This window comes from Acipenser ruthenus, chromosome 21 (genome assembly GCF_902713425.1).
Source record: "Acipenser ruthenus chromosome 21, fAciRut3.2 maternal haplotype, whole genome shotgun sequence".
Lineage (NCBI taxonomy): Eukaryota > Metazoa > Chordata > Actinopteri > Acipenseriformes > Acipenseridae > Acipenser > Acipenser ruthenus.
The window spans coordinates 19,452,752-19,480,447 of NC_081209.1; the positions used below are offsets into that span (position 1 = coordinate 19,452,752).

The 27,696-nt window shown below is 39.5% G+C and overlaps 1 protein-coding gene across 8 annotated transcripts; it reads left to right on the forward strand.

Moving 5' to 3' along the window:
* The first annotated feature begins 633 nt into the window (after positions 1 to 633).
* Positions 634 to 27,696, forward strand: LOC117428402 (paired amphipathic helix protein Sin3a-like). 8 transcript variants are annotated; one of them, XM_034047374.3, is made up of 21 exons: positions 634 to 699; positions 7,695 to 7,945; positions 8,708 to 8,890; positions 9,707 to 9,813; positions 9,962 to 10,253; positions 10,620 to 10,871; positions 11,057 to 11,209; positions 11,416 to 11,592; positions 11,954 to 12,043; positions 14,687 to 14,805; positions 14,962 to 15,172; positions 15,813 to 15,929; positions 16,291 to 16,529; positions 17,157 to 17,340; positions 17,957 to 18,542; positions 20,260 to 20,429; positions 20,798 to 20,971; positions 21,299 to 21,391; positions 22,923 to 23,017; positions 26,167 to 26,374; positions 26,879 to 27,696. In XM_034047374.3, the coding sequence occupies exons 2-21, from the start codon at positions 7,727 to 7,729 to the stop codon at positions 27,107 to 27,109; spliced, it is 3,900 nt and encodes a 1,299-aa protein (XP_033903265.1). In that variant the 5' UTR covers positions 634 to 699; positions 7,695 to 7,726; the 3' UTR covers positions 27,110 to 27,696. The 8 variants fall into 8 exon arrangements, with proteins under 8 accessions (XP_033903265.1, XP_058850908.1, XP_058850909.1 ...); XM_058994925.1 differs by lacking the exon at positions 634 to 699 and adding an exon at positions 757 to 868; XM_058994926.1 differs by lacking the exon at positions 634 to 699 and adding an exon at positions 769 to 868 and having other exon boundaries at positions 7,695 to 7,906.

The following is a 27,696-nucleotide window of genomic DNA, read 5'->3' on the forward strand; positions in this document are numbered from 1 at the left end:
GGTCCTGGTCTCTTTGCTGGCTAAGGTTAGCTTGTCAGCTCTTTTTCAGTTCCTCAGTTATTTTTTAGTATTGTCCTTAGTTGTGTATTACATGTATTAGATACAAGTGCAAACACATCACAGATCTACTGTCTTGCCTATTGTGACTGATGCTGATTTATAGCAAGGTGATGCATCTTCTATGGAAGACACATGAGGGGTGACATTTTTATAACATAGGAATCAGTCATGAGAGGGCAAGCCCATTTACACAAACGTGTGTGCTAGAGATGCAAGTTTAGGTGTTTAAAAAAAGAACCCCCTTTATTTTGCTCTTTGAAAATGACTGTGAGAAATCGCAGTGTTTCGTTTTTAAACTAGGGTGTGACAAATACTCTACAGTATATTTAATGTAATTCTTCATAAGTGCGTTTTATGTTCAGTTAATAATTAGGCATCTGCTGTTAAATCGACGTTATATGAGCATATGAAAGTGTATAGAGTAACGTGTTATCGCCAATGACAGCTAGCCTTCAGATTTGTGGTCAGCCTTCACCGGACAGTCTTGCCAGTATTTTCTTTTCAGGGTAGTCTTTGGCGGGTTGTATTTAAATAAGAATGACGTAAACGCTGGTGTCGACCAATGCAAAGGAAAGGGGGCGTTTCCAACTATTTTGTTACAAACACGAATCCGGACTCTGAAGCGTCTCTTTTTTGTGGGTATGTAACAGCTGTTAAAACAAAAATATTACGGTTAAAAACTTCACCTTTGCAACAAAATAACAAGTCCGTATCGCTTGTGAGACAGTGGGTGATCTGGAGAATGTGTACGCTGAGATCCGTTTTAGCAAATGTGTTATTGAAAATTTTAAAAAAGAAATCACGAAGGGTATGTGGGTGGTCGGTTTATTTTCATTTTTATTTCCATTATAACATTTTCAAATCATAGCTAAGCCTTCTGAAATCGATGCAGCAGACCATCGGGTCGTTTTCTATACTTGATAATGTGAATCTCGTGTAAGAACGGGAATCAGCAGTTGAGACTGCTTTGTGGAAAAGGACCAGGTTGGACATTTTGCTCAGAAAAAAATTGCAGTAAACAAAAACATTGCAGCTCGTAGATTAAGACGTGGGTTTTAACAGTAAAATGAATCTACTCGGAGGATTGCTGTAATTTTAACTGGGGTTGTTGCTTATTTTGCACGTCTTAATTCCAGCACGCCTTTTTTTTTTTTTAGATAAAACAAAAGCCCGTTTAGTTGTTTTGTGTTTTTTTCTCTTGTCGAAATATTACCATGTTTCGTTTGATGCAATGAAAGATATTTAAGTTGGTGCACTGTACTGCATGCTTGGTCTGTTTGTGGGGGGTCACGTTTGGGTTCCTCCAAAACGCTGTTGTGGAATCCTGGCTGGATACAACAACACAAAGAAACCGACTAGTACGGTACAGGAAAAAATCGTACCGAGGTTTTTGCCGCGTCGAAGCAGATCAGTGGCGCTAGCTTTTATTTGTACTATTTTTAGAAATATAAAAACGGTATATCTTGGCTAACTGTAAACATGGATTAATTTGAACCGTTGCGTTTTGCTCATGTGTTCGTCATATAGGGAAAGAAAGTAGGCGGAAAAGCTGTTTTTCTGTAAAATGTACATATTTTTATAAAGAAATACCGGTAATAAGGTCGATATTTGAAACAAACCGATGCATTTCTGGTATATTAATTGCTTTTAAAAAGTACGACAATGTTGACCCTTTACTGAAGAAATTCGCAATGTGTAGCTTCTTGATAAACCATCGTAGCATAAGATGGGTTACACGACTGGGTATTACATTGACAAGTGGGACGGACCTTTGTAGGTGATTCAGTTGCATACCGTTTTATTAACATAAATAGTTTTATGTACAAATGTATGTTAGGTGAAGTGATGGCGTTGTAGTGCCATACGCGCTGTGTTTTTATAAGTGATTATTTGTGTGTTTTATGAACTGTTTTGTGGCATAACGTGGCTGTGACGCCTGCAATCTGTAGAAAATGCAGATGGAGGGAGAAAATATTTTAGAAGCTTGCCAAAACCCCCATTCCTAAATCAATTACGCAGAAACCGTTGCGTAAGGCAAAGGTATTAGGAGGGCTGAACGCAAAGATTTCGGGGGGGAGAAGCGTTCCGTTATCAAGATGATGGGAATTCCGGGCAGGGTGCTAGCCCCGCCCCTCGTGGGCAAGGATTCACGCGAAGGATCCGCCTGTCGTAGGAGCAGACAGTTTCTGTTAACGGATTACTGATTGGTTAGAAATAATCCCGCCTGATTGTGGGCGGTACGCCGTGGATGTTCCCGCCCTGCCTTGTCATCGCTACATTGTCACGTGAGCAGATAACTTCAGGAAGTGGTGATCTCACTGGGATTGCATAACTACGCGTTGTGGTGATACGGGAGAAGTTGTCACTGTAACATAGCAAGAATCAAAATAAAACACGCTGAAAGATGTGGCTTTTTCGGGAAAATTGCTTCTGCATCTATTTAGTCCAAGAGATTTGTTTTCCTCTCGCAAGATTATTGCCCATGGTTTATTGTTTACAAATTAAATTAACATTACCAACATTACCGCGAAACAGAAATTCATTCCTCTTTACAATTCATCACCGCATCCAGGTTCCGGTCTCAGCCAAAGGTACCTGGCTAAAGCAATTAAATAAGATTCTTAAAGAAAGGGCGCTTCCGGCGGAAGCTGTTTTACAACGTTACGGTCAACTCAAAACCTGAAGTCTAAAATATAGTGTGTGCGTGTTTGGGATGGGGTGTAGTAATATGTAGAACTTGCCTAATCCTCGTGCATCTCAGAGTTAAAAATATATACATTTAACCCTATATTTGGAAATGGTGTTTTTTTCATGGAAACGCACAATTTTAGTTTTAAAATTGTATTTTTTTTTTTGCAGTATTATGCACTCCCAAATGCTTCAAGTTGAAAATAATATAGAACCATAGTGACCAAAGAACATGACATATTTGAAATGTGTCTTCTCAACCACACAACAGACACGAATTTTGCACAGTAAACGGTATCAGACATGTCAAGCTTTAGTCGACTTCAATTCTGAATGATTAGCCAAAACTGCAGCCGCAGTTTGCGTTCTAGTTAAACGCCGGTAGTTAGTAGTTAGTTAGGGTGTTGCCTAGCCTGCGAGTTTTAGTCGCACTGTTGAGTCACGTGATCACCAGATACACAACCCATTTGTAACTTGAAAGTGGGCTTCCGTCCTCAAAGGTTATAATTAAATGAATCACCTTATTTTCCAGTAAATTCCTTCAAACAAAAACTACTTTTCTTACCTAAATACAAATTATTAAATTATTATAACAGTCAGAAGATCCTGTCACAAACAGCCCACAATAATGATTGCGGTTTCACTGTTTTGGCCATAAATATAGTATTACATCACCTTATTTCCAAGTAGTTATTTATTTTAAATCGTTTCAAACAAATGCCTTTGTTGTAACAAATTGCGCTTCACTGCACTTTTTAAAGGAACAAGAAATTGTTAGTTTTTCCAAATTAAAAAAAAAACAAAGCTCACGCTATGTTGTTTCTGTCTAAATAATATTGTAACCTTTTAATATATTTTAATTAAGTTTGATCCTTAAAAATGGGGGACGCTTTTTTGCCCAAGAGCAAAATGAACCAAATACAACCGTCTAAATATGCGTGTTCATGCACCTTAATATATATATATATATTTTTCTAAGTAGGATATTATTGTATTAATATTTGCATACTATTACAATACGTTCACCTGTAGCCTGGTGTAAACATTAATGCAGGGTTTGCTTGTACATACGCGCCCTTTCTTCGCATACGATGCAGCCTGTGTATAATAATGGAGGCAGGCAGGAACTGGGGAGGACTGTTTCATACGCTGCTTCCTCTACATTATGAGTGTGATTGTTTTACGCCAATCGCATGCCTGGAGATTTTCGAAGCCCCATCTTTACAGACGGTTTTTCAATTATGGGCGGAGTGTATGTAAAGTATGAGTGACGGGGTGGGGGGGCCGACGTGAAGAGGCGGGGCCTTGAAGTTGACTGACAGAATGTGTTTACCAATCGCATACTACAGACGATCTTCCTCTGTCGGCCCCTTTCGATCCGCGGCCAACAGGAACCCTGCCTGGGCGGGAGTAGACCGCCTCCCAGCCCCGCCTCTCGACAGAGAACGGAGGTTGTTTTCTCTGAAGAAAAATTTCCTTTTGCGGTCTGGCGGCGAGTTGTTTATTTTCTTATTGTTGTTTCTGTTTTTAATTGCTTTTTACCCCTATCCCCACGTCTTAATTTAACATTGTAATTCTCTTGTTTTAAATATCGGCGTAGTTTTAAACAAAACCGTAATTACCGAGTTATTTCTGTCTCAGGTCGCAGTCGTGCGAGGAGGTGAGTTGTTTTAAATGTATTATTTTGGGTTAAGGAGGTTAAAAAATAAAGTTTTCCCAAAAATGTGTTCGGTTCTGAACCCAGTATTCTGTCCGGGTTTGATAACCTGATCGGTTTTACGTGAAGAAAAGATGGGTATATACATCATTAGCTAACCGAATTCAGTGAATGTGATTTATTTCAATTTGTGTTAAATATTTGAAGTTCGGGTTGTTTTTTGTAAGTGTGGCCCGCTTTACTTTGTGACCCGGATCTCCCGATCCATTGCAGACCAGTTTCGAAGGACCTCTATTCATACCACTGAGGTTATGTTTGTCTGCAAAGCCCAGCACGCAGCTTCCAATTTCGCATCGTGTTTACTACTCGAGGTCGGTGCTTGGGATTTGTGACACTGAAGGCCGCACAGGGGGAGGTTAATGAAAGAGGAGGAGGGAGTGGGGTACAACTCGAATTCACTGCTTCTATATAAACAGTGAAATATTTGATGCGATCAATGTGTGACAAACGTGTGGTCCGGATACGATTGTGCTAGCTATCAATTCGATTGTATTGTTGGATCGAAAAGATTCGACATTTGTGTTGTGACGTTACCATTTTTGCAGTTAAATGATCCTAAGCATGTGCTTTCGTGGACGTTTCGTAAATGTGCTTTGTGCTTTTTTGTTTTGTTTTTTCCTAACTACAAATAAATGTATTTTAAATCAAAACACAGGTTTAGCAAAACAAATCTGCAAGTTTCGCACTGTACAAAGCAGATTAGTAGTTCAGCTGCGAATACCACAGATGGGTTATTAGTAAAACATAAGGGTGCAAAACCACGGACTTGATTGAACAAACAAATCGAAAGGAAAAGATATTAATTGCGCACATAATTTTTTTATTGTTATTATTATTTTTTTTTTTTTGGAACGCACACAACTAAATGAAACCGAAAGGATCCATGCCATTGATCGGTTGGATTATGTACTGTGTAGTCGACACATTCATTTGGTTTGTTTGTACACAAACGTGTAATAAGCCCCCCACTGTGGTTTCGTGTGTACTTTTTAAGGAAATCGAAAAAGAAATAAAACAAGTCAGAAGATTGTTATACTGTATGTTCTTGATTGTGCTCCGCTGGTTAAGTGCAGGCGAACACGGAGCTAGTGTGGAAAGGCTGCTTCCGTGAGACATACATATTTCACACGCGGGTGGCACCGTGGTGACGTAACGGCGAATTCTGCAGCTTGTGTCAGTCTGCGTGGACTTTAATCGGAATGCAGTCATAATGAACTAGCTCTTAATGTTTTAATGTACATTCTTTTGGGTGTGACTTAAGATCGCTGATTTATGTACATGCATATCCGCCTTTTACACTTTAAACAACTGGGTGACTCAAAATGATAAGGACTATAAAACGTGATGATAATAGGGGAATACTGTAAGGCGTTTTATCAGAGAGGTGTATACAGTTATTCCAGCTGAAGGGAACCGGTAGTGGTTACTCGACATAAAACACAATGCCAGAATTTTAATTTAAAATATGGAAAGCCCTTAAAACAAGCTTGAAATATGTATTTCTTTCTTTTTGCTCAATACTATAGTTATCTTCGTTTGAAAATGTTTTAGTTACAGTGGCATCTGGTGCAGCATACAGGTAGTGGACAAAAAAATGGAAACACCAGGGTAAATGAGGGACACTAAGTATATTGAAAGCAAGGGCTTCCACACAGATGTGGCTCATGCGTTAATTAAGCAAATAACATCCCTGCATGCTTAGGGTCATGTATATAAATGCTGGACAGGCCTGGTTGCCTATAATTATGGCTAGCATGGCTGCAAGAGGAGACCTCAGTGACTTTGAAAGTGGGGTGATTGTTGGGGCGCGTTTGGCAGGAGCTTCAGTGACCAAGACAGCTGATGTTTCACGAGCAACGATGTCTAAGGTGATGTCGGCATGGAACTCCGAGGGAAAGACATCATCAGCAAAGGGAACAGTGGGCGGAAGTGCATACTCCAGGATCATGATATCCGTGCATTAATTCGAAGTGCAAGGCAAAACAGGCGAGCAACTGCAGATCAATTGACTGCAAATTTCAACCTGGGGCACGAGCAGCCAGTTTCATCAAAAACGGTCCGTCGAGATACCATAGTGGCCCAACGCCCTATTAAGTGACTTTACATTGGTGTTTACATTTTTTTGTCCACTACCTGTATGTTTCACTAAGTGATTAGGAAAATTATTATTATTATTATTATTATTATTATTATTATTATTATTTTAGTAAGAAACAGCACCTTTAGGACTTATTTTCACAGAATTACATTTTTTTAAGCTGTCCAATACCTTAATGCATCATTTTTAATATGGAAAAGTTTATTTTCAAACTGGGATCAAAACTACCAACAAATTAGTGCATAGGAGTTCTCCTGTCAATTGAATATCCTGTTCTGTATATCTATCTGAATGCTACCAAAAAAAAGTGAATTGACATTGTATTAATGATTTCTTTCTATGAAGCCTTTCTTTTATTACGCAGTGTTCCAATATTGTTTAAGTAACAAAGTGTACATCTACAGCTATGGCCAAAGGTTTTGCATCGCCCTACAGAATGAAGTAATTTTGCTTCATAAAGTCGAATAAAACCTGCAGAATAATGTTATGTTAACATATCGAGTTACATACTGCTTTATAGTTTTCCATATACTTAATGAAAAACAGGCAAATTGAAAAATATGACATTTCGAAATCTAACTTGAAATACTGTGCTACTATTACGGCTTCCGGTAGGCTTTTGCAATATAATTTTGTAGTTCCTTTGATTACATGATGTTAAATAAAATATCTAAATTATGGTCATAAAGTTTTAATTATGTCTCAATCCTCAATTCTAAAAATTGCACCATTTGTGATTGGGAGGGGGGACTGCTTTATGTTACAGAACTACCAGGGCATGCAGTAAAAGTGTTTTTTTTTAATGTAGCACTTGGTTAAATGCTTTGTGAATATCAGACTAAGTATTTAAATGCCTCAAAGCTAGAATTCAATTTATCCACATGCCTATGTGCATTGCTCTCTATTAGGAGTAGGCAGCTCCAGCCCAGGAGTGCTGTTCTCTTATAGATTTAGTAGGTGTAATTCATTATTTTAGTACAACCTGGTCAGGTTTAATTGGTTCAAATAAATAATTAAGGAGCAAAGACTTGTATTACAAGGTTGCCTAACTCTATATGTAATATATGTTTATTTATTTCAATGAAAAGTTTCAGACTGGTAACATGACAGTGCTTGTGTCCTCTTCCTCAGGTTTTGAGGTCCCCTCGAGGTATGAGTTCACAATGAAGAGGCGATTGGATGAACAGGATCCGGTTTTTGCGTCTCAGCAGCGTCGCCTTGCAAGCAGCACGGAAAGCTTCCAGCACCGTGTGCTGGCACCAGCGCCGGCAGTGTACGAGGCAGTGTCAGAGAACATGCAGCCCACCACTGGCATCCAGTACTCCGTCCCTCAGGGGTACCAGGTAAGCCCTGCAGTGGACACCGGGACCCTTTGGATCCAGGTAGTGCTGACTCCTTTATATTTCTATCCACCGTTATATTAGAAAGCACTTCCTAGCAACCTTCTGCTTAAACATTTTCATATCTTTTATATATTATGCCTGTTTTAACCCCTCACATATGAGAAGCAAGAGTGGAGTAGATATGATTATAATATTAATAATGTAACTTTATCCTATTCCATCAGCATGTGTGCTTATTCCTTTTAGTCCCAACGTTCACAAAATGCCTTAATGTCTGTAATTCTGTTAGTAATGGATAAAACACTTTATATTCTCACTTTGTTGGAAAATACAATGTCATTCCATGATATAAACTTAAAATGTCAAGGCTATATATTGTACCTGCATGCAAATACTATGTACTTGTAGGTGCACCTCTCCAAACCTGTTAATGTTTTGAATCCCTGTAACAGCTGAAGCTGCTCATTTCATAAAGCAGTTATTGCCTACCAGATTGTTTCCCTGTTCCTGACCTAGCATTGGGTTAATCTCCAGTTACTCGCTTATATGTTGGAGTTAATATATGATCAGGGTCCAAAATCAAAATAAAATATTTCATTTTTAGCATTGTTGTCATAGCCCTGGTTTTGGTGTTTGACTGTAACCATATATAATGCACAGTAAAACCTGTATTAAATAGTCACACTGTAACCAGCTCTTCTTACCTGCTGATAACCTTCAACACCCTAACATGCCACCTGTCTTAATTATCCCCAAACATTTCTTGTTCTGAAGTGCATGGTGCATGCTTCCTCCCTGCAGGTACCGACAGTGGCCCAGAGCTCCAGTAGCCATGGGCACACCCCAGGGACAGCTGTGCATAGCGGGGGGCATCACCACCCCCCAACCGTACCACCCCACAGTGGGCAGGTAGTGCAGAGCCACCCCCATGCCCCCACACCCACCGCCCCTGTGCAGGGCCAGCAGCAGTTCCAGAGGCTCAAGGTGAGTGCTGTGGGTCCATTTCAATGCACAGCACCTTTTCTTTACTGGACAGGGTGGGGGATTTTAACTGTGCTGAAATATTAACACAACATAAAAAGGACCGTCGGATTTAAATTTTATATAAAAAAAAAAAAAAAAAAGTGGAAAAACTAACATTGTCTGGTCATTACTAGTCTGCTTTAGCAAATTCCTTTTAACTTGGAAATCGTTTGTTAGAATACCAATTAATTCTGTACTGAGACGGTTTTAATTCAGTTTTTGCCAACCAGTAGTTTTTCGTGAAGATGTCATTAACAATACAAGTGTAAGCTGTTAGGATTTTCTTGGCAAACAGCATACCATTTCAGAGCAGGTTTGGAAACAGAAAGTGAACCTTGGTCCTGTCCATTACTAAATAAAACAAATCTGCTGGCAGTCAGCATTCACTCCATCGCAATTATGGTGATCTCACAGGCTCACTACTTTCTGTACAGTTGAATTACTATTTATTTTGATGTTTTGGATATCATTCAAAGCTAAAATACTTGGTAGTGCTGAATTTAGAAATACTAAAAGAAAGTTAATAAATTCAGTGACAAAGTTTTGACTAGAAATCTTTCACTGTCATCCTGCTGTCTGACATCCTCTTCTAGTTGAAACATTTATCATTGAATTTATTAAGTTTCTTTTACCATTTCAAAATGCCATGTTGGATAAACCAATTTGGGCCAATTAATGGGATATGCTCTAAACCGTTTAAATGAAGCTCTCAGATGAACCCTGAGAAGGCCACAGAATGTAAAGTGGTTTCTTTATACCATATCTCCTTTCATGTAGGTTGAAGATGCTCTGTCCTACTTGGACCAGGTGAAGTTACAGTTTGGGAGTCAGCCCCAAGTTTACAATGACTTTCTTGACATAATGAAGGAGTTTAAATCACAAAGGTGAGCATCAGCTTTTTAATTTTTTTATTTTTTTAACATATCTTTTGTATCTTCTTGTTTGAATAATGATTTTGTCTTAACTACATAGTGGCACTTTCCACATTTGGTTAAATAAAAATGAAACTGAAGTGTGGGATTTCTGTTCCAGCATTGATACTCCAGGGGTGATCAGCAGAGTCTCTCAGCTCTTCAAGGGCCACCCAGACCTGATTATGGGCTTCAACACTTTCCTGCCTCCGGGTTATAAAATAGAGGTGCAGACTAATGACCTTGTGAACGTTACCACACCAGGGCAGATCCATCACATCACCCCACATGGCATCCAGGTGCAACAACTGCCCTTACCCCAACCACCACAGCACCAGCCCCCGCCCCCAGCACCAGCCACTCCTGCTGCAGCACCTCCCGCTGCCCAGCCCACACCAGCAAAAATCAGCAAGGTGAGCATTCCAGACGTTTCAACATTGAACTGGAGTGGTCTAGGAAAGAATGCCCCTTAGTACTGCAGAATGGTAAACCAAGAATAGATTTATATATAAAATATATACTTTTCTGTTGTTTTTCTTCCTTCTCTACAAACGTGCAGCACTTAAGGGGATGGGGGGGGGGATGGGGGGAATGTTTTCCTTTCTGCTTTTGTCAACACAAAAAGTGTGACTCATGGCAGAGAATGAGGCTCTGAAATGTAATTTTAAGGTAATATAATATTTGCCCCTTTGTTAAATTGCATTTTTTTTAGTTGCAGAGTGTATCTGAATGACAGCACGTGTGTGACAATTATCTTTCTTTTTTCTGCTCATTTGCAGCCCCTGCAGTCTCCAGCCCTGACCCCTACCAGCCAGTCCAATCCGTCCATCCCCCCCTACGCCTCCCCACGGTCCCCACCAGTGCAGCCCCACACACCCGTCAGCGGTACTCCCGCCAGCGCCCCGCCACTGCAGAACAACCAGCCCGTGGAGTTCAACCACGCCATCAACTACGTGAACAAGATTAAGAACCGCTTCCAGGGTCAGCCTGACATCTACAAAGCCTTCCTGGAGATACTGCACACTTACCAGGTAGGAGCTGGGGGCTCTGTGTGTCTGTAAATAACTTGGATTGGAACTCTTAATGAACATTTCAGGGATTAAAACTTGACTGATTCATTCCAGGTTTTTACTTTGAGCTCAGGTGTGATTATTTAGGCTGTGCATGTTTGCTGCTGTCTCAACCAGATATAATCCTAACACTGTTCTCTCTGCAGAAGGAACAGCGCAATGCAAAGGAAGCAGGTGGGAATTACACCCCAGCGCTGACGGAGCAGGAAGTCTATGCACAGGTAGCCCGTCTCTTTAAAAATCAGGAGGACCTTCTCTCAGAGTTTGGACAGTTCCTGCCAGATGCCAACAGCTCTGTGGTGAGTGTCAGGTTACAGGAAAACTTTGTCTCCCCTTTGGCTTAGAATATACGGTCGAAGAGAAGATTTGGAATAATTAGTCTGGTTTTGTCAGAGATATTGATTGATCAGAGATTTTTAGAATGAGCGCGAGGGTGATTTTTCTGTCAACATGGAAGGAGTGAATAAAAATATATCCAGCAGCGTTTGATTTGAACCCCCTTTAGTTTAATTTCCTTTTCCCACAGCTGTTAAGTAAGACGACAGCAGAGAAGGTAGAGGCTGTGCGAAACGACCACGGTGGCACTGTAAAGAAACCCCAGCTCAACAATAACAAGCAGAGACCCAACCAGAACGGCTGTCAGATCCGCCGGCACTCTGGAAGTGGTGCCACTCCTGTTAAGGTAGAGAACACCATGGACTTGAATGTACAGAGAGGTCTGGATTTCACACATGCAGGTGTTCTAATCTGAGGTCATGCTTACCAGTTTTATGCCCTTAGTGGTCTGTTACTGTCTCAAAGGCAGTAGTAGCATACTGTACAGGCTTAAATCAATCCAGCCAAAAAGACTGCAATCTGAGTTTTTGCGATGAACACCTTTGCCTCCACCTACCCACCATTGTTGCAGGATTTTAACCTAGGTCCTGCAGTTTGTGCTGGATTCTTTGGGCCAATGCACAAGGATGAAAATACTGTCCTCTGCTCTCAACACTTGTTTACTATGATTTTGTGTTAATGGTAAGATTGCTCTTGGTTTCTTTCAGAAGAAGCCCAAGCTCCTGGGCCTGAAGGATCAGTCCCAGACTGAGGCTAGTAAGCATGGTGTTGGAACAGAGTCCCTCTTCTTTGAAAAGGTAAGAATAACTAGCAGCTAGACTCGTCTCCAGCATGAAATTCTGTTTCGTGAAAGAAACTTGCTTGCCCAAATAAAACTGTACCTTTTGTGATGTACCATACAGAATCAAAAGTAATGAGCTGGTGAACTAACCCTCTATAGCAAGACTTTTGTCATTGTCACATTTTGTGTGTAAGTAACATATTACAAGTTTGGAACACAATTTTTCAAATTAGGAATGTCATACAATACAGAGTGGCTGCAAGATCTTTATTAACATAATACTAAAGTCTTCCTAAATTTTAGTAGGGATGCACTGATAAGAGATTTATTTATATATATATATATATAGAGAGAGAGAGAGACATGCTCAAATTTGTTGGTACCCTTACAGCTCATTGAAATAATGCTTCATTCCTCCTGAAAAGTGATGAAATTAAAAGCTATTTTATCATGTATACTTGCATGCCTTTGGTATGTCATAGAATAAAGCAAAGAAGCTGTGAAAAGAGATGAATTATTGCTTGTTCTACAAAGATATTCTAAAATGGCCTGGATACATTTGTTTGTACCCCTTAGAAAAGATAATAAATAATTGGATTATAGTGATATTTCAAACTAATTAGTTTCTTTAATTAGTATCACACATGTCTCCAATCTTGTAATCAGTCATTCAGCCTATTTAATTGGAGAAAAGTATTCACTGTGCTGTTTGGTATCATTGTGTGCACCACACTAAACATGGACCCCAGAGAAAGCAAAGGAGAGAGTTGTCTGAAGAGATCAGAAAGAAAATAATAGACAAGCATGGTAAAGATAAAGGCTACAAGACCATCTCCAAGCAGCTTGATGTTCCTGTGACAACAGTTGCAAATATTATTAAGAAGTTTAAGGTCCATGGAACTGTAGCCAACCTCCCTGGGCGCGGCCGCAAGAGGAAAATCGACCCCAGATTGAACAGAAGGATAGTGCAAATGGTAGAAAAAGAACCAAGGATAACTGCCAAAGAGATACAAGCTGAACTCCAAGGTGAAGGTACGTCAGTTTCTGATCGCACCATCCGTCGCTTTTTGAGCGAAAGTGGGCTCCATGGAAGAAGACCCCGGAGGACTCCACTTTTGAAAGAAAAACATAAAAAAGCCAGACTGGAATTTGCTAAAATGCATATTGACAAGCCACAATCCTTCCAGGAGAATGTCCTTTGGACAGATGAGTCAAAACTGGAGCTTTTTGGCAAGTTACATCAGCTCTATGTTCACAGACGAAAAAATGAAGCTTTCAAAGAAAAGAACACCATACCTACAGTGAAACATGGAGGAGGCTCGGTTATGTTTTGGGGCTGCTTTGCTGCGCCTTGCACAGGGTGCCTTGAATCTGTGCAGGGCACAATGAAATCTCAAGACTATCAAGGCATTCTGGAGCGAAACGTACTGCCCAGTGTCAGAAAGCTCTGTCTCAGTCGCAGGTCATGGGTCCTCCAACAGGATAATGACCCAAAACACACAGCTAAAAGCACCCAAGAATGGATAAGAACAAAACATTGGACTATTCTGAAGTGGCCTTCTATGAGTCCTGATCTGAATCCTATCGAACATCTATGGAAAGAGCTGAAACTTGCAGTCTGGAGAAGGCACCTATCAAACCTGAGACAGCTGGAGTAGTTTGCTCAGGAAGAGTGGGCCAAACTACCTGTTAACAGGTGCAGAAGTCTCATTGAGAGCTACAGAAAATGTTTGATTGCAGTGATTGCCTCTAAAGGTTGTGCAACAAAATATTAGGTTAGCGGTCCCATCATTTTTGTCCATGCCATTTTCATTTGTTTTATTATTTACAATATTATGTTGAATAAAAAATCAAAAGCAAAGTCTGATTTCTATTAAATATGGAATAAACAATGGTGGATGCCAATTACTTTTGTCAGTTTCAAGTTATTTCAGAGAAAACTGCATTCTTCGTTTTTTGTGGAGGGGTACCAACAAATTTGAGCACGTCTGTATATATATATTTCTTTCTTCCAGCAAGTAAGACATTTACCATATCTGTAAATTACACATTGCATGTTGACTGTTGTAAATAAACCATTTTAATTTTGATGATAATGTCAATATCCTGAAACAAATCATTATGCTTTCATTCTAGCTTTATATTATTAACAATGTCATTGGCACTCGTTCAGAAAAGCTTAGTAAATACCTTTTCTGCGCTATTTGATAAAATGTTATATATATATATATAACATTTTATCAAATCCGCAGGCAAAAAAAAATGTGACCAAATGAGATCTTTCTGAACAGAACAAAAAGTGAAGTTTGATGCATTTAAAAAAACAAATTAGTGCTATGGTCATTTGTTTAGGGTTAGCAAATCTCATCTCAAACACTGAACTTGAACTGCAGCAGATTGCAATATTGTGCAGGCAGACTACCATGCGTGCTACGCATGCCATTTGGTTGCCACAGGGATTCACTAACATTGTAATGGGTCATTTAGCATTTTTCTCAAACATGAGTTATAGATTTGAAACGCTGTGCAGCAGAAAGCCAGCTACATTGAAGCAACAGAACTTGGAACAACTGCAAACATTTTAAGACCATTGTTCTTGAAATACAAAGCAAGATTCTCGGTTGAACAAGCTGACTTCTGTTTTCTTGTTGTCTTGCAGGTCCGGAAAGCGCTCCGCAGTGCAGAGGCATATGAGAACTTCCTGAGGTGCCTTGTAATCTTCAACCAGGAAGTTATCTCCCGGACCGAGCTGGTGCAGTTGGTGTCGCCGTTTTTAGGGTCAGTCCCTGTAACTTTCATTTATAAACAAATAAATAAAAAGATCATGTTGACGAACGTTTTGGTTAATGGCTTGAATTAGTTACAGGATTCAATGTAGCAATTTTTGCCATTCATTAGAAGGATACATATATTTAATTACTGTTCCCTTTGCAGGAAGTTCCCAGAACTGTTCACCTGGTTCAAGAATTTCCTTGGGTACAAAGAGTCATCCCACATCGAGAGCTTCCCCAAAGAGCGGGCCACAGAGGGCATTGCCATGGAGATAGACTACGCATCCTGTAAGAGACTGGGCTCCAGCTACAGGGCTCTCCCCAAGAGCTACCAGCAGCCCAAATGTACTGGAAGGACCCCACTGTGCAAGGAGGTGAGATCATCATCCAGGGATGGAAATAATACTGTTGCATGGCAATTTGGCCCTAGACCTGCACTGTTTAACCTATCAAGAGTCACGATAGCTAGAAAAATGGGCAGAGCAACTTCTGTTACACTCTGTATAGGATTGTGTTTTACTTGTGCTTTGATACAGATCTAGACACTAACACAACATGACATATTTTATAAAATCAAGTCAAAGTAAGCAGTCAAAAAGTAGAAAGAGTCTTCCAGAGAGAGAGAGAGAGAGAGAGAGTAACTAGGGAATGACATTTGAACTCTGCAGCACTTCATGTTGAATATTTTGAATGTTTTAAATGGAATGTTTAATTACCACTGTGGCCACTAGAGGGTTATTAAGCTAAAGTGTGAATAAACTAAAACACACATTTGGGAAGTTACATGACCTAGCTGTCTAACAAAATCAGTATCTATATGGCTGAAACCTTTATTTTTAACTTGGCTTTTTTTGTACATGTGAGATGTTTTTGTTTAGAATTTAAATGCAGTAAGAGTAGTTTGCTGTTGCATATCACCTCAATACAATTTTTTTATTACCAATGTGGGTTTGTGGGTTGACATGATGGCCCAGTCGTGTTTATTTGGGTATTTAAATCCCGTTTTTCCTTCAGGTTTTGAATGATACGTGGGTGTCATTCCCATCCTGGTCTGAGGACTCCACCTTTGTGAGCTCAAAGAAGACCCAGTATGAGGAACACATTTACAGATGTGAGGATGAGAGATTTGAGGTACGTGATACAGTAATAGCTTTAAAGTGTTACAGAACACCCTGCAGTGTTTACAAGAAACACAATTGAATCTGTGCTGTGTCCTGTGTTTTCTTTATCATAGTGATATCCTAATTGTTTAGAAGTGATTTATATTTACAAGGAGTTAACTTCCTTCTGCCACAGTAAGCTGCAAAACTGGGAATACAAATTGCATTTCTGTGGGGCTTTCCAGTGTAACAATAATACATAAAACCAGTGTTAGTTCGTTAATCAGTAGCATTGGGCTTTAGCGGATGGAGGCATGTGTGCATTTTATAAACGTGACACACACACTGACCCTGTGATCACTGTCCCCCCCATCCCACCCTTTCCCTCCTAGCTGGATGTAGTCTTAGAAACGAACCTGGCCACGATGCGCGTGCTGGAGACAGTCCAGAAGAAGCTCTCCCGAATGTCTGCGGAGGAACAGGCGAAATTCCGACTGGACAACACGCTGGGCGGCTCCTCCGAGGTTATCCACCGCAAGGCCATCCAGAGGATATATGGCGAGAAGGCGCCTGACATCATCGACGGGCTGAAGAAGAACCCAGCCGTGTCCGTCCCCATTGTACTGAAGAGGTGAGGTTCCACAATTTCACCAGCAAAGGACAGAATTTTCTTGCTGTGTAATTCTGGTGCTTTCTGCAAATCCAAAACGCTTGTGCATGATACAAGTTGAATGTAATTGTACCATGGAGCTGGGGAGTTTTGTTATACAGAAAGGTAGATGGGGAAAATAAGTTTGATGAAGCTGTAAAAGCTTTTAAACCAATTCACTGCTATGAACTGGTATACTTGCAAACTGATTTTACTGTTAGTTCATAACAGCTTCTGGATATTGTTAAATCTGTATTAAATCAACCTGTGAAAGGTTTAGCAATATTTGCTCAAGTATAATAGCAACAACTCGATGCATGCTATATGTTTTAAATGTAAGATATTTCTGCAAGATACCTGAGAAAATGATGTTTAAGTGGGGTCTCCGAGTCGGCAGGGGGGTTGCGAGCGGTGAGCTGAGAATACAGATAATAAAGGGCATACAAAATTGGGGAGAAAAACCTGGGTAAAAAATTGGTGACGACTAAATAAAAAATAAAAAAAATAATTTAACAATATTAAGCACCCTTGTATAACTGTCAGTATTTTTATGTACATCTGTAGAACTGCTTAAATGCTGACATACTTGCTTTATTCATTTTAAATAAGGTTAAAAACAAAGGAAGAAGAGTGGAGGGAAGCCCAGCGAGGTTTCAATAAGATTTGGAGGGAACTTAATGAGAAATATTATCTGAAATCCCTGGACCACCAGGGCATTAACTTCAAACAGAATGACACCAAGGTGCTGCGCTCCAAGACGCTGCTCAATGAAATCGAGAGTATCTATGATGAGGTAAATATCGTCAGAGGATTAAAGAGCACTTGCCCCATTTACTGAGGTTTGACAGCTGAGGTAAAGCAGAGCCTTCACGTGGTTAAGCCTGAACCACATGCTGGGAGTAGTCCAGAAGAAGCTTTTACTATTGTTAGCAGTGCAATAGGAGACATTCCAGCCTGCATGATTTTGTAATTCTGCTAAAGCCTTTTTCAACAGATCATTTTTCATAAACCTTTAGACATACTGACTTCATATTTTCAATTCTTTACTTTGACATAAGCCCAAAAATGGCTGTTTGATGATACTGGCTTTACCTTTCATGCACAACTGTATTTTTTATGATTCTAGGTTTCCTTATGGGTATTGTTAGTTGTTTCCTTTATATTTTACGTAAGGTTGCTGTAGTTTGTACAGCAGTACAACTATACTATAAATGGTTTATCTTTTTAATTGGCTTTTACTCACCCTCTGCCCAGCATGCTTTGAGACATTTTATACACAGCTGTATTCTATGACTCTTAATCAGTTTTCATAATGTTAACATAGTACTGGTGTTGTGTGATTTACCAATTTCCAAATGATGATGTTTCTGTATGTAATGTTCATTCATATGTTCATATGTCACTCACAGCGGCAAGAGCAAGCATCAGAGGATAATGCCATTCCACTGACGGGACCTCACATGACGCGATCTTACGAAGACAAGCAGATCCTGGAGGATGCTGCCTCCCTCATCATCCATCACGTCAAGAGGCAGACTGGCATCCAGAAGGAGGACAAGTACAAGATCAAGCAGGTCATCTACCACTTCATCCCAGACCTGCTGTTTGCACAGCGAGGGGAGCTCTCCGACGTGGAGGAGGAAGAGGAGGCAGAGATGGAGCTGGATGAAGGCAACGACAAGAAGCACAACGGGGTGGCGTCAGGAGGGGGAGGAGGGGGCAGCCCCACCAAGTCCAAGCTGATGTTCAGTAACACTAACGCTCAGAAGCTTCGGGGCTCGGAAGAGGCCTACAACCTTTTCTATGTCAACAACAACTGGTACATCTTTCTGCGGCTGCACCAGATCCTGTGCTGCAGGCTGCTGCACATCTATGGACAGGCAGAGAAGCAGATTGAGGAAGACTGCCGTGAGAGGGACTGGGAAAGGGAGGTGCTTGGTCTCAAACGGGACAAGAACGATAACCCTGCCATCCAGCTCAGACTCAAAGAGCCCAGTAAGTACCGCACTTGTCTCTTTGTGAAATGAATCTCTAGCAAGAGTAAGAGTTTGTCTCATAAGGGGTAACGGCAAATATGTCTGCTGAGATTTAGAAGGTTTTTTTTTGGCTCGAGGGAGACACTGTTGTGTTGACTTATTTTGCATTTATTCTGATAAGGATTGATCTGGGTCTGACCGTTTACCAGTTTCTCCAAAGTTTTGATACAAATGATACTCTATCAAGTCATTGAAATGGAAAGCACTTGAGATTAATTATGATACTATTCATACAGAAAAGACAAGCAAAGACAAGCCGTTTTGGGCTAAAATCAACTAACTTTACCAGGGGGAAGTCAGGATTGTATTATATTTCAGGATTGTATTATATCAATCCAAGTAAATATTGCTTCACATTCACACTGGTTATTCCCTAGCAAACAAATTACCATACTATAACAATCATTTACATTTAGGGCTTCTGATTATTGTTTTTAACCGATAAAACCCTGATACAAGAAAAATGAAATCGGTCTATAGCCAATAAACACTGGAAATGGTTACTAAATTCACATTGACTTTACCTACTACTAAAAAAAGGAAAAACTACCTTTCCCAGTGCAATTGGGCAATGTCCTTCCTTCCTGACTATCACTGATTCGATCTGAATACTGTAAACCCACCCCAACTACTGAGTGGAAGCGAATTCCTACACTTCTGTTGGAGATTTAAAACGAGATGACAATTGGGAACCAAGACTTGTTCGCAGGATTCAGCTATATTAGTTAGATAGGGAGGATTTAAAACAAAATTGCAACTTGTGGGAATGTATAGACACACAATAACCCCAGAAGAATGTGCTTGTGACCATAGGGATTTCATTGAGGAAGACGGCAAAGGAAAGAAGGTACAACTTAAGTGTGCAAGAGCTGTCAAGTTACTATACATATTGACAGAAAAAAAACGCCCAAACAGTTTGCAAAGTAACCGAAAACAGTAATTTCATACAGTATGGTAAAAGCGAAAGCCCTGGAAAAAAAACAGGGTTTTTTTCAGAGTATCTCGAAAATAACTACAAATAGCTACAAATAAGCACCAAAAAATGAATAAAAACAGAAGCCCTATTATATTGCACAAGCATTCAAGACTAGGCTAAAGTAAAATAATACATTTTACCCAGGATAAAAAAAGTCTGCTCCATAAGATTGTTATGGTTCAGATATGAACAAGAGGAGTTGCTTCATCTGGTTCCTAGTTGCTGAACCTCAAAGAGAATTCTAGAGTGAGGAGGCAGAACAGTTGAACGCGTTTCCCTGCACCACAACATTTCAGTCAGGTTCTTGGGATTTCTAGCTGATCTGAAAGCAAGAGTTTGATCATGATGAGTACCTCACTCTGATAACGCATGGCTGTGCTCCTGCCTTAAATCTGTGCAATACTTTACTGGGAGCCAATGTAATGACCTGAGAACTGAGGCAATTTGAATTAGTCTATTTGACCAGTGTAAAACCATTTAGTTAATTAACAAGACTAAAACTACCTCATGAAGATACCAAAATTGTGTTCAATCTATTGATTTATTAATCAGATAAATACATTTTAAAAATATTTATATATATATATATATATATATATATATATATATATATATATATATATATATATATATATATATACACATACAATGTACAGCAAACAAGAGTATTTGGTTATTTATTTATTTTTTAATTCTGCAGTGGATATTGAAGTGGAGGATTATTACTCTGCGTTCCTGGAGATGGTGAGAAACTTGCTGGATGGGAACATGGATGCGTCTCAGTATGAGGATACTCTGCGGGAGATGTTCACCATCCACGCTTACATGGCATTCACCATGGACAAGCTCATCCAGAGCATTGTCAGACAGGTGAGGACGGGGAGGAGCCCAGGGAAACAGGCAGGCGATAAACCTGGCTGTGAACAGTATCCAAGTTGTGTGCAGTCTATATGGTAACAGCTCAGATTATATATCATTGACAGGGTTAGCCGCCAGACAGAATATCATTAGACAAGTCACCTAAGCATTTCAATTTGATCTACTGTACAGCAGTATTCTGCGCTTAGCAGGCTTAAACAGTAGTATCTGACAAGCAAGACAGAAATCAATACTTTATATAGCAGTGGATGGGTTGAGCAAGCATTTCTTAAAGCAGCTATTCTGCCTGGAGGTACATCTGACCATCGTTATGACACAAAGTTTTTATACCCTGTGCTTGTCTCTACTCCTCTCTTCAGCTCCAGCACATAGTAAGTGATGAGATCTGTGTACAGGTGACCGAACTGTACCTCTCGGAGAGTTTAAATGGTGCCACAGGGGGTCTCCTGAACACACAGTCATCCAGAGCTAGCTCGGAGGTGGCCTACCAACGCAAAGGAGAGCAGCTCATGTCTGATGAGAACTGTTTCAAGGTAAGGTTTTTTTTCAACAAAACATTGTTTCATTATACATTCATTGTATGATCCCATGAAACCATAAGTGTGAGTAAGAGAGAGTAATATACTTTGTACATTTAGGTTAATAAATAGTAAGCTTGCATTACAACCCTTAAGTTACTCCGCATCAAAATAGCATAGTAGTAAAATTGCACATGAGAAAAGGGATGTTCAGTATCATTACTTCACTTACCTCCTTGTTAGAGACCACCATGCTCTCTCTGTATTATAATCAGCTGTAGGATGTCACAATGATTCCACTGTATTAATATCCCTGTCCATTTCTGTCTTGTCTACGTACAGCTGATGTTTTTCCAGGACAGAGGGCAGGTGCATCACACTATCGAGCTACTGGACACAGAGGAGGAGAACTCCGACGAGCCTGCAGAGGCTGAGGTGAGCCTGGGGCAGGTTAGCCTTGCATGATGAATACAGCTGTCAAAGGTTGTTTTAATCATGTATTTAAGACCACACGTATGCAAGTAGTGTCTGTTTTTTAGAGTAACTGCTGTACCCGTATAAGGGTTACAAAAGCCATTGATACTCCAAAGCTTCAGTCCAATGGTTATTATGGTTGTTGTGAAACCGCATTTATTGCCAATTCTCCGACACGGTGGTGGTATTTGGGATTGATTCAGCTCATTGATCATGTAGTTCGGTTTGGCTGTTCTGGTGATAGTAAAAGGTTTAGAAATGCTGGTAGATGAAGAACAGAATCCAGAGTATGTTTCTTACAATACAGATTGTCATTTTATAGGGAAACTGCAATTAATGTTTGATAATACTGAATTCTTATCTCATACATTTTCTTTTTGCGGCTTGTATGTGGGTAAACGTGCCTTACTGTGGCTTCAGGTAGACTTCTGCAACAGCATTTTGGAATTGGACCCTGCGTATATTGGACGTGTGTGTTCTCTGTAGTGATGTCCGTCATGATTTTATTCATCCTTTTGATTTTATTATTTAATTCTGTAAAGTTCTCATACAAAGTGTGCACAACACACCACTGGAAACTTGCATCTTCATCAACCTGTACAAATTGCCTTACCCTGAGTATGCTTCAATTTAATGAAAATATCAGAAAAAAAACATTAACAAAATAATATGTTTTCAGAAACACAATTTGCTTACTTCAGCAGAAAATGGCAAAGATGTATCCGTCTTAGAATGTCTGTGCATATTGAATAACCCAGCTGTTTCTTTGGGATAACTCCACAAGCAGCCATCCGTTCATTGTCTACTACCGGACACCAAGTGGCAAATTGGAGGACACAAGCATCTGTTTTATTAGCAACATGCTACAGTTACAGTTCATTCCTTTTAGCTTCAACGCTTCCTTATTTTCAACACAATTTCAAGATCTCTCCAAGGTACTTTTTACTTTTATGATGGATGTGCAGCTCAATGTAACAAATGACTACCAAACAGATTTAGGCATGCCGTTACCATCAAGGGAACACAGCGCTTCGTTTCATGCTAAAGTAAGCATGCTAATTGTGTCTCTGAAAACTTGTAATTCTTTAGTTTCTATGTTAAACTTTGCTCGTTTTTTTTTTCCTGGTTTATTTTTTTACTTGATTTATTTTTTTTTTTTTTTTTTAAAGGTGGGAAATTGAGATTTTGCTGGTTAAAGGTCATTCACATTTAATTTTCAAAGAAAATGACATCAGTCTTTCGTTCAAATGGTTCGAGTCATACAGAGATTTTGTCAGTTAGTCTGCTCCAAACCTTGAACCGACTCCCTCAATAGCTTCTGAACTGCTGGTCCTAAGCAATTTGAAATAGTTTTCCAATAAAAAGCACCCCACAAGACAAATTTCGTCAAGATCTGAGACAATGCTGTATTGAAATGATGTTGGGTATCCTGATTTTGTTGCTTTTGTGACGGTCTACATTAGTAACACGTGGCTTTATGTTTTGTTTCCAGCGCTGGTCAGATTATGTAGAGCGATATGTGAACTCCGACTCTACCTCCCCGGAGCTGCGAGAACATCTAGCACAGAAGCCTGTGTTTCTCCCAAGGTGAGGGTCTGGGGCCTGTCCCAGTGAATCGAGTGGTCTGTGCCGAAGTGCTCTTTGTACGACTGAACCTGCTGCAGCCCTGTTACAGCTGTTTCACGAGCTTCTGGGCAGATTCTTTTTTAAAATTGTTTTTTTTTGTTTAATACTGTCTAAAGCCTGCTAAGGAAGCATGCACCACATTTGTGCAAAGAACAACAAAGCACAATTGTTTTCAAAGCCTTTGCCGGCTCAAAGGACAAGCACTGTTTTGAAGTGGTTTTCTGTAGCTCCAGCAGAAAAGGGTAAGGTGATCTCGAAGTAGATGCATAAAGATTTTTTCTGAGATTTATAATAACTGAAGTAGAATAGAAAAATAAGGTGAGATGAAGAAACAGAGACACACACAAAGCAGTTTTCTTTTCTGTTACAAGAACACCCAAGTGATGTTCTCCTGTATGTTTCTATCGGCAATAAATTGGAAAAAGGTATAAGGGAGACAAGTTTTAAAATATCAACTTTCTAAAGATAATATAGCACAATCTGTGCTAGATGTAAAGGGTTGTCTAGTGGTTGTTTTATGGGGTAACCTACCCTTGTAAAATGTAAGCCAACATTTTGGTACATTTTTGCAGCACATCATGATTTTTCCTGGCTCATGTTAAGCAGGAATTTCATCTATGTACAAGGAAGAAAAAACTGGAGCCCTTGTTTTGTCAAGGTTCGTCCATACTGAATTTTTTTTTAAGGAAATAGGCTCCGATTGCCCTTTGCCGCCTCCTAGCAAGCTATGGCTAGTATTTACTTGTAAGTATATGTATCGGTGATGGACGCAGAGCAAAATAATCACAACGGTTACAGAAGGGACCAGGAAGTTCATATTGAGAATGCAGGGTTTTATTCTAATCTGAAGAACTACAAGAAACAGTGGAGACATACAAACAATTCCATTCTACAGTTATGTATTGCTTGACTCAGACCACCTCATTTTAGTGGGGTTATTTATTGTGTAAAATACTTGATTCCCCCCCCCCCCCCCCCCCCCCCCTCTAAAAATATCCTGTAAACAATTTGATGTGTGTGTCATCATCCCCGAAAAATAAAAAAGAAAGATTGAGGATTTTGTTCTACTGGAATGTGTTGCAAACATTTTTACTGTAGATATTCAGATAATGGAGATAGGAACACAGAAATAGATGAACAGATATGACTTGAATGTGTATATTATTAATATTGAAATAATGTAAATAGAAATTCCTATTTATACCACCAGTTGTAAAACAGTTGAACACTGTAATCAGTGTCTCTTTGTGGGTACCAGTTTTAGGTCTGATGGTGCCTAAACTTCGCTGGCCTTATTCATACAAATATGTAACTTTGAACTTTTCTTTTTTAACTTTGATTCAGATTCTTTCATTTTTTAACAATAGTATAAAACTGTGTCGGTGGTATAAATAGAATACTTGAACGTGAAGAATATTCATGTGGCCTGGCATGGTAATAACATTCTGTTTGTTGAATTGAATATTCTGAATGTTCAACTGTTTTCCATCCCATATCTTTTGTGCACCTGTATTTCTTTTAAAACTGATGAATTGTATGTGTGTAAATGATCCTATCAATGTATAGATATAACTTTGTATTTACATGATCCTGTATTTGTATATGATCTTATAGATACGAGTGTGTAAATGGTTCTATAGATAACTGTGTGTAAACCATCCTATAGATACAGTGCACTCCCGTTATATATTTTTGGTTTTGGGGTCTACATTACACAGTGCTGGCAGTGTTAAAGAAGCAATATGATTTGATTGATTCATTACACCTGCAACACTGTACTTTATAGAGGGGCTTGTAAATAAACTACTGGTCTGCATTTTATTCCACACATGTTTGTGTATTTTTTTTTCAGAGCTTTGAGAGAATTGTATGAAAGGGTGATTGGAACAAAGGGACACTCGTAATTAAAATTTGCGCTGCATTTGGTAATGTCAAGTCTTTGCTGCCTTTTCTCTGTACATAATTAACCCAGGTTGGTGGTCAACGTGGGTAATTACAAAACCTTTCAAGCTCTTTTGGTGATCGACACGGTTTTAAAAAGAGTAACATGCAAGCATATGAAGTTCTGAACAAGATTCAAAAGAAAAAATACATGGGGGGGAAAAAAGGGGGGTCTTAATGATTAAACATCTTAATGAACTGATATGAATCTGAAACCAATCCTGCATCAGCTGGTTCAGGTCAGTGTTCCAGTTTTGTTTTTGCAAAGTGTTTTTTAAACTGTTAAAACTGTGGTGTCTGCGCTGTGGGTGTGATTTACTTAAAACTGATGTCAAGACCTTAGTCTTGTGTGCGTACCCATAAAACCCTTTGAGCTGTCTGATTTAAAATAACAAGGTTTTTAAAATATTTCAAACAAAAACGAAAACCTATCTCACATTGCTTTCTTAAATCGCCGCTGAATCTGTGGTGTGTGTTCTAAAATCTTTGTTTCATGGAACTTTGGCACATAGTGGGCAGAAATTTCAGAAAGGTGGTTGCTAGGCTTGCTACAATCTGTTGTTGTTTGGATTACTTTCAAACTTTTTTCTTTTTTCTTTTCTGTTTTTCTCCTATGTGATTGCTTGAACACGGTGCAGCATTTTATTTAATGTACCTTGTTTTGTAAATATTTTTGATGGTGTAATGAAAATGCTGACCAAAAAACTATCTGAAGCCATTTTTTGTTGGTTTTTTTGCACCTGTCCGGTTTCTGTTTTTATGGGGAATTAGCATGCCCATTTATTTATTTATTTAAGGTGTGCCCTGGCACCAACTTACATTGCAAAATATATGGTTCATGGCTTCACTCACCACTCGCCACTAACTCCTACGGTAAGTACAGTTTTCAATTTATTAATCTATGGGGGAAGAAAAATCTGCAAATAAGCTGTTTGGACACTTGTGCATTTTTAACATTTTGGATAAAATGTTTGGTGCCAGGGATATAACCCCATAATGAGTTTCTGTGGATTTGGCCGCGTTCTAACGGAAGTGCACTGTATATAGATCTGTTTAATGCTGTATGCCGTAGATCTAAAGTTACAGCTCTGTACGGGGGCTCGTATACAATCCTGTGCCTATATACTGATGTAGGTGTGCATTGTAATGTGCGGGCTCTGTTTCCAAAGGAACCTGCGACGGATACGAAAGTATCAGAGAGGACGGGAGCAACAGGAGAAAGAGGGCAAGGAAGGAAGTGGGAAAAAGTCAGTGGAGAATGTGGAGAATCTGGACAAGATGGAGTGCAAGTTCAAGCTCAATTCATACAAGATGGTGTATGTGTTCAAATCAGAGGATTACATGTACCGGAGGACAGCCCTGCTCAGGGCTCACCAGGTATGGGTCTGATTTTTACACATTAGGGTTTCTGTTTCACTTTAAACAAAATAAAAGCCTTAACTGCATAGTATTTTACTAAAATATTATGGAGATCATTTAAAAAAGCATTTTAACAGTACCTTGTATACCACTGCAGTAGATTGATTGAATGTGTGAAAATTAATGTAGTTTATAATTAATTGCAAAACTACAATATGAAGATTACTATAAATATTAAATCAAGTACTTTTTTTGAAAATGTGTAAGATCATATAAGTTACCGATAGTTTTTAATATTTGATTTATTAAACGTAAATTGATAGCCTTCCTATTTTATTGGGCAAACCATTTTCAAAGGAAATTGTTGCAACTGGATCTTATCTTTTGGAAAGTGACTAGCATTGCAGCCTTAGACATTCTCTGGCTTTACAGGCTCCCCTCTTTCAGCTGCTTTGTCTAGGCTGAAGGACGAAAAGACTAGGAAGCATGAGTACTAATTGCCTTGTCCTGTTTGGTTTGCAGTCCCACGAAAGGGTCAGCAAGAGGCTGCACCAGCGTTTTCAGGCCTGGGTGGACAAGTGGGCAAAGGAGCATGTGACCCATGAGATGGCAGCCAACACCAGCAAGTGGCTGATGGGAGAAGATCTGGAGGGGCTGCTGCCTTGTACGACCACTTGCAATAAGGAAATCCTGCACTTCATGAGCATTAACAAATACCGCGTTAAGTACGGCGCGACATTCAAAGCACCGTAAACTGGCAGAGATTTTTATTTATTTTTATTTTTTTTTGGAGGGTGGGGTGGAGGGGGTTAATTCATATTTGTGGTTGGGTCTACAAAATCTTGTGGTGGAGATACAAAGCTGACTGCCGTATTGTATCGGGTGCCAGCAGGTATTTTTTTGTTTGTTTTTTGGTTTTATCAGCCTTTTAGATGTACCTGCATTTGCGGGGCCTTGGTGCCAAAATTAGAAAATCTAGTCATTTTTCTTTAACCTTCCCAACCCCACCTCCAAACCAAAACCATAAACACAGGCCTGTGTTATAAACCAGTTGGGGGATTTCTTTCTCTTGTTGCAGGTATTTTAAAATGGGTACAGGTTTAACAGCAGTCAGTGAGCACCAACCAGCAATGGATTGCTGCACTTGATGAAATGTGTTAAGAGACTGCTTTTGTACAAAAATAAACACACAGTTGCATTTTCCTGATATCTCCAGGAATTTATTTCTTGTGAGTGAGGGGCTGATGGAGATCATTGCAAACTGAGATGTTTGCTAGCAAGGAAGAACATCTGCAATTTCCAAGTTTTTTTGCCCTTTTACAAAAAAAAAAAAAAGTATG

What these genes read in the sequence shown, in the direction of transcription:
- LOC117428402 (XM_034047374.3), top strand. Translation starts at nt 7,727, where the DNA reads ATGAAGAGGCGATTGGATGAACAGGATCCGGTTTTTGCGTCTCAGCAG. An exon ending in GTCCCCATTGTACTGAAGAG is followed by an intron (nt 16,530 to 17,156) that starts GTGAGGTTCCAC and finishes ATTTTAAATAAG; the next exon opens with GTTAAAAACAAAGGAAGAAG. An exon ending in TCGAGAGTATCTATGATGAG is followed by an intron (nt 17,341 to 17,956) that starts GTAAATATCGTC and finishes TGTCACTCACAG; the next exon opens with CGGCAAGAGCAAGCATCAGA.